The sequence below is a fragment of the Siniperca chuatsi genome, linkage group LG12 (assembly GCF_020085105.1).
Source record: "Siniperca chuatsi isolate FFG_IHB_CAS linkage group LG12, ASM2008510v1, whole genome shotgun sequence".
NCBI lineage: Eukaryota > Metazoa > Chordata > Actinopteri > Centrarchiformes > Sinipercidae > Siniperca > Siniperca chuatsi.
In genome coordinates, this window is record NC_058053.1 from 16933117 (window position 1) to 16939840 (window position 6724).

At 39.8% G+C, this 6724-nt stretch overlaps 1 protein-coding gene across 2 annotated transcripts; it reads left to right on the plus strand.

Annotated features, from left to right (window-relative positions):
* The first annotated feature begins 1465 nt into the window (after positions 1 to 1465).
* LOC122886017 (helix-loop-helix protein 2-like) lies at positions 1466 to 6260 on the plus strand. 2 transcript variants are annotated; one of them, XM_044217875.1, is made up of 3 exons: positions 1466 to 1992; positions 2502 to 2535; positions 2991 to 6260. In XM_044217875.1, exon 3 carries the CDS (start codon positions 3151 to 3153, stop codon positions 3523 to 3525), a length of 375 nt encoding a protein of 124 aa, XP_044073810.1. In that variant the 5' UTR covers positions 1466 to 1992; positions 2502 to 2535; positions 2991 to 3150; the 3' UTR covers positions 3526 to 6260. The 2 variants fall into 2 exon arrangements, with proteins under 2 accessions (XP_044073810.1, XP_044073809.1); XM_044217874.1 differs by having other exon boundaries at positions 1466 to 2664.
* Positions 6261 to 6724: the final 464 nt, after the last annotated feature.

The window sequence follows — 6724 nt, forward strand, 5'->3', positions numbered from 1 at the left end:
TGCCTCTACATGGACGGTATTGATTGTTAGATACTAATAAATGGTAATGATTCTAATTCATATACAGGACAGGATGTTTTTAACTGTTAAAAGGTTTTGATGGACAGAAAGGGACATTTTCAGATCTCATAATATTTGATAATACTTTACCAAAGAACCAAAACTATTCTCATTGCATTCTCCTGAATATCATATACATCCCTAAATAAGGACGTATCCCTTTTTCACCATTGTTGTTTTCACTTTTTTCACAGTTACAATGTACACACATATGATGTTGATAGTTTAAGAGTCTAGATTTGATGTTAAAATTCAACGGAAATGAAAGTGTTTGAGGCAATTTACACTCCTAATACCTCAATATACAACACATATCCAAATCAATGAAAAAGCCACATTACATTTAACCAGACTGGAGAAATGCAAGGTAAAGGATGCATTCCCTGCCCTCGAATCAATCATGTCATCACAGAGAAGGGTGTGCAAATACTAATGTTTACTAACAACAATTCTTCCTGTGATGAGCAGCGTCTCCAGGATGATATTTCCCAGTCGACAGAAATGGTCACGTCTTGGAGAGGGAATGATAATGATGTTAGCCATATGCCAAGGCCTTCTCAATAACCACTCATGGTCCCCACTGAGCGTTTATGGTGCCATTTCTGAAAGTGTCTGAGGAAACATTTTCCACCATCGGCACAGAGGTGGAGGCCCTTAGGTGATTTACTCGCAATGATTATGTTAGTAATGATTAGCAGTGACATTTCACTCTAAGAGTTGAGCAGATTAAGCAAATAAAATGCCAAAGCCCCAATACCACACCTACCACACAACAGCCTATACACACAAACTGAACCACAATCAGGCTTTATTCTTCTATAGATACTTTACATGTATTGTAACAAAAGGCACTAGATTGAGTAACTTGGTATCCATCTTTTTTTTCCTGCTTGAATAAGTGAGCTGTTTTGATGTCCAGCCCTCATGCAGACTGCTTCTCCCTCACCCTCCACCTCCAAACCCTGCATCTCTATCAGCACTGGGCCTGTTAAAGTGCTGCAAATGGCAAAGCACGTGCTCTGGTGAAATTAACAGTTCATGGCCAAACCAAATGTTGTGCACTGTGGTTTACAGATTCCCAGCTATCTACAGGCCCATTGGGGCTTTTAAACCTCTCATCACTAGCTCAGGCTTCACAGATATGACCCAGTCTTTCTTCAGTCAAAGGCTACAATGAGCTGTTTCTGTTTTGTTGTTTTTATTTTGTAAGTTTTAATAGACAGACCAGGTGGAGGCAATTTTTGTTTTGGCATGAGACTATAAGACAAATTTCACTCGATTTTCTTTCTCTTTAGACACAGGTGCTCACTTGACCTTATACAACAGGATCCAGGAAACTATGGCGTCACTGGAATTAGTTTCACGTCAAGCAGACTATAATCAATTTACGTTCATCGACAACAGGACTGCTAATAAGTTCACTTGGTTGTAACCTTTAGAAGGAAACTCTGCACCTCAAATAAATCGAACTAGTAAAGCTCTGCATGCATGTGAGCAGAGAAGAGGTTTGGACAACAACTCATTATCCCGCTGTGAGTGTCGTCACTTCGCTCCAGTTTTGTAGGGGTGTCTTATCTTGCGCACAAGCAGGCGAGATTGGATGGAAGAAACAGACAGAGAAACAAGCCAGACTGCCACTTAGCCCACTGAAGGATGTGATGGGCACCTGACACCATGACGGACAGGGAGGAGGACGAGCGGGACTGCATCGCTTTTTCACCCTAAATCAAACCTAATCTCACGTCCTGTTTCCAGCTCTTTAATTCGACTCAACAAAATAAAAACCAAGACAGCATGGAGGCTGATGGAGAGATAACTTTACCTGCTGGTACCTGCACTGACGAGGGGATGCAACTTTAATAATATGCGAGATTCTTGAATCAGTTGGTTCAGTTTTTTTGTTTTTTTTTTTTTTTTTTTTGGATGTGCAAGGTAAGTTAAAATCTACGGTTTACGTATCCTGCACCTTTACTCAATGCTGCGCTGTTTCAAAGGTTTCAGCTGTTTCTTTATAAAGGATCAGCTGATTGTAAGCTGTAAGTGTTTACAAGTTGTTGTTTTTTAAAGTAAGTTTTGTTCAAGCTTGAAACATAATGAAATGCAAACACACACTCAAACACAAAAGAAATCCTAGCCTTCAAGCTACACCTGCTCGTTCGAAACAGGCAGCTGATATGCTAAATAATAAGTCCAGAAGAAGAAAAAGAAAGATATTTTGAGTCGGTAATGGGTTATGAAAAATGTATTTTCCTTAAACAAAAAGGGTTACAATTCCATCCATTTCCAGTGTAGAAGTAATTTCACCAAGCAGAATATGATGTTCACCTCACTAATGCTTGGTAATTCCATTCTTCAATTATTTTGAGACTACGAAAATGTATTTTAAATATTCGTCATTTTACTAAATGATTTAATAAGTCGCATTTGTTTTTGTGTTTCAGCACCTCGGACAGCGCTGGTCTCTGCTAGCAGCAAGTGTGTAGATCCGCCACTAGGGGGCAGCACAAGTCCCTCGTATTTAGGGGTCCTCTGTCTTTGGCCAAGTTTTACAATTTGACCTAAAAAAGATTAAATCTGACTGTCAAAAGAGCGGCAACCAGAGATGTAATGAACACAAGCCGACAGTTATAATGTCACACAACAACTAAAACTGTATTTTTAGAAATTGCATGAATGTTTGTAGGCTATTGTTCTTAAAAATAAAGCCTCTTTCGGAATTAAAGCTTGTACAAGTTTGATATGCTCCATCTACTTAAGATGCTTTACATTGCATTAATGTAGAGCATGAGTTTTCGTATGTGAAACAAAATTGCCTTTCCTTGCTTGATATTGGTTATATTTTTCCCAGTTCCTGGCAATTAGTCATAAAACAGAATCATGTCCAAACATCTCTGGATGTATTTTTACTGACTTCTACCATTCTCCTTTAGGATCGTGCCAGTTTGCCTTCAGGGATTTCTGCCTTTCTTTTTTCCTAAACCAAACCTTTCTGGTGCCTAAACCTAACCAAGTGGCTTTCTGGCAGAAAGCCTTTCTGCCCCCCCTGAGGGCAAATTTCACCCATGTGCTTTCCAATCTGAGGACAGAAGCATGATGCTCAGTACTGACCAGCCCGAGGCCGACCTGCCCTGGGGACAAACGGACACCGAGACCTTTCTGGACACTTTCAACGTGCAGTGTGGGTCCGTGCCGGCCGATCTCGCGGACGGAGAGAGCAAGGCGCGCTCCGTGCTCGTGCCCGCTCTCAGCAGGGAGGAGAAGAGGCGAAGGAGGCGCGCGACGGCTAAATATCGATCAGCGCACGCCACCAGGGAGCGGATCCGTGTCGTGGCCTTCAACGTGGCCTTTGCAGAGCTGAGGAAACTGCTCCCAACGCTCCCACCAGACAAGAAGTTGTCCAAGATTGAGATCCTGCGACTCGCGATTTGTTACATCTCCTACCTCAACCACGTGCTGGACGTTTAGGCTGTGAGGACCAACAGGAGGACGGACTGAGGCAGGATGAGTGTTTGTAGCGAGCCACGACAGCTGAATGATTTCTAGAAGCAACTATAAAGGATATTCATACCACAGTTTGAAGAATACCCTGTAACTATACTTGTGGGGTTATAAGGTTATATTAAACTAATGGAGTAACTCTACACACACACACTGTTGACTACTGTGCATCCTAAGATTATTAGGGGACTATCACACAGATTTTTCATCATGGAAAGACTTGCAAGACTATAGGTTTACTATCATCAAAAGGGTGAAAAGAATGGAAATATTTTTAAATCTGCTGTATGTTATAGTTGTGTAGCCAAACTACTAAAACACTGCAATGCTCGACCTTAAATTTGTTGTATTTAGTTCAATCTGTTGTGACTTTGTTTCCTTTTTGCACCAATTTGTAAATATATTTATTTCAATCACACACAAAAATAGTCTACCAGACTTTTGTGTGCTTTGACTATGTGGGATTCAGTTGCAGCTTAAATTGCATTTCCAATCCATATGTTGTAAATAAACTGTGACAGCTAAAAGATGTTTAAGAAACCTGTTTGATCCCAGTTATCTTTCAATATCTCTGAACCCAGAAGGTCTTTGCAAAGGCACAATCTGATTTGTAGGCCTTGTTCATCTTAAAATGTGTCTTTTGAACACATTTTGCAAGTAGTTTTATTTCTTTTTGTAGCTCTTTTTTATTTCAAGTAAAAAACCATTAAGGGAAGCTACCACACAAGCTGTTCCTCTTCCACATGTGTGAGGTCTTGGTATTTGCTGGGGTTTCTCTCCCTCTGGACGGGGCAGGTGTTTCTCCAGACGAACCAAAACAACCTTATTATGGCCATCCATCTGCTTCGTCTCTGGACGCGCACACACACACACACACACACACACACTAATGCACATACATACAAATGAGACAGTAATGTGAAATTATACAAGAAAAAACCTTGTTTCACTAACGCTAATTCTATGTAGCAGTGATAAACTTACTGTAGGTGAAAGTGGCAGTGAGAGGGGGTCAAATACACATTTTAGAATATTTTTCAACATTAGATATGCATGATTGTCTTACTGTCAGCAGCCCACAGTCAAAGACCCATTTTTTCTACTATATACTAGGAATTTCTATTTTAAAAGACAAGAAAGAAAGAAGTAGTAGTAAGTCAACATGATTTAATTAATACATTTGGTAACTTTAGCCAAAAATATCCAAGCAAACCAGTTCCACTACCACATTTTGAAATGGAATCTGCCATTTCTTTTGTCATTTCATTTAGTCAGATGGAATAATAAATAATTTATGGTCACATTGAACATTTGAGGTTTTTCTCAATGTTTTAACATGCTGCCCTGCCTTTGCACATTACCAGAAGAGGGCTTTTATATTTTCATATGAGATCAGGCAGTGGATATAAACTCCTGCTTGTCCCTTTAATTTCTCTCTCCATTAGTCAGAAGCTGCCTGTGCTCCTTCTCTCGTCCCCTTTATGTGAGTCTCTGCGGTGTAATGTGGCCCAAGGGGCTCGAGGTATTGTTCATGTCCACTCCAGCAGCAAGAGTGACAGCCCTTTGTCTACACACGGCACATTGCACACACTGCACACTTGGTCTACACACTGGATACAATAGGTATGTTGGGGAGCAGAGGGAGAGAGGCCAAGCCTAACATCAGATTTTAAGATAAATGGGGCAGGAAAAGTTGTGAAGCTCATATGGTTATTAATATTCTGTGGGTCAAATACTAAAACTAGGCAAGAACTTTAGGCTATTTAAGTCTGCACACATACCACAGTGTCTGGGAATTAGACTTAAATTTTCTCTTGAAGTTAAATTTACTTTCATGTGTGAACAGGTTGGGAGCTGTGGTTTGATGTTATTCTGGACGTTCCCTCTTTAAATGTTATGCTTCCTGCATACATATCCTTCAGTTTAGTAAAGACTTGTCAGACAGTGTTTGGAAGGAGCAACACTGCCCTCTGATGGAGTTTCATAGAGGGAAATGTAACTAAAAAAGTTCATATTCACTTTTTTATATCCTTAGCCTCTGTGGATGTATAATTTAAAGGGAATCTTGCACATTTTGCCTGTTGTTTAAAGAGGCCTTTCCTAAAATATATTTGAGACAATTGTATAGGCATGTGTATCTGTGTCACTGATGCCTGCATGCTCTGCTGAGTAAAGACTTGCAACAGTAATGGTTTAAATGTTTGCCCTCTAGGCTTAGAGTCTTCCTCTGGCTTGTTTTTTTTTTTTTTTTTTTTTTCCTCAGGACCAGTTGGTTTTGCGTACATCAATGACGGTGGCTCACATAAGTGTTTTTTTTTTATCACCACCTAACCCAAGTTGTGTGTGTGTGTGGAGGGTTATTGCTGTTCAGGTGATATTCAGAGTTATAGCTGCATGGTTTTTGTGTGCCTTGAGCCATTGAAAACACTGCTTTGTTTGCATTTACTGTAGTAGCTGTTCTGGAGCTTTCAATCATATCACATGAGATTCACCAGCAGATGGAGTTTGCTCAGTTGTTTTGAAATTGTAGATGTGATATGATCAAAAGCTCTGGAACAGCTAATAAATAGACCTTGAGGTGACCTTTTTTGTCAACTGCTGTTTTTAAGGTCATTAAACTCAACACTGCTATATTGCGCATTACTGATAGTATTGTTGTTGCGTTTTGCTCTTGATGCAGTGAATAAAATGCAGCAAACATCTGTTGGACATTTAATGAAGTTTTTATTTTATTTTTTTTACAAATACCTCCACCCTGCCACCTGTTACCACTGTGGCCTACCTTGGGCTTTTTTAGGTGCAAAAGTGACTCTTTTCTTTTCTTGATCTTATCATGTTATGAAAAATACCCGCTCCAGGCATGTTTTAAGACACATAAAAACATTCTGCTTTGAATAATAATTTGTCTGATGTGTTTGGTTAAAGTTCAGTGAAATACAAACTCAAGTAAATTACATCTACTCATTCTCCCTCATTGAAAAATGCAGATTTCAGAAATTCTGGATGTCTCCTACTTTGCTGAGTCCACACTCAGCGTATGTGCACTGGAGGTTTCCACATCACACTTGTTTAAGCTGCATACTGGACCACATTTACCTCCAAACTAGTAGTGATGTTACAACATCACCAAAATCAAACTCAGATTTTATGATGAACACAGAGAAAC

Bases quoted from the DNA above. Each gene is read 5' to 3' on its own strand.
- LOC122886017 (XM_044217874.1), top strand. From the start codon at position 3,151: ATGATGCTCAGTACTGACCAGCCCGAGGCCGACCTGCCCTGGGGACAA.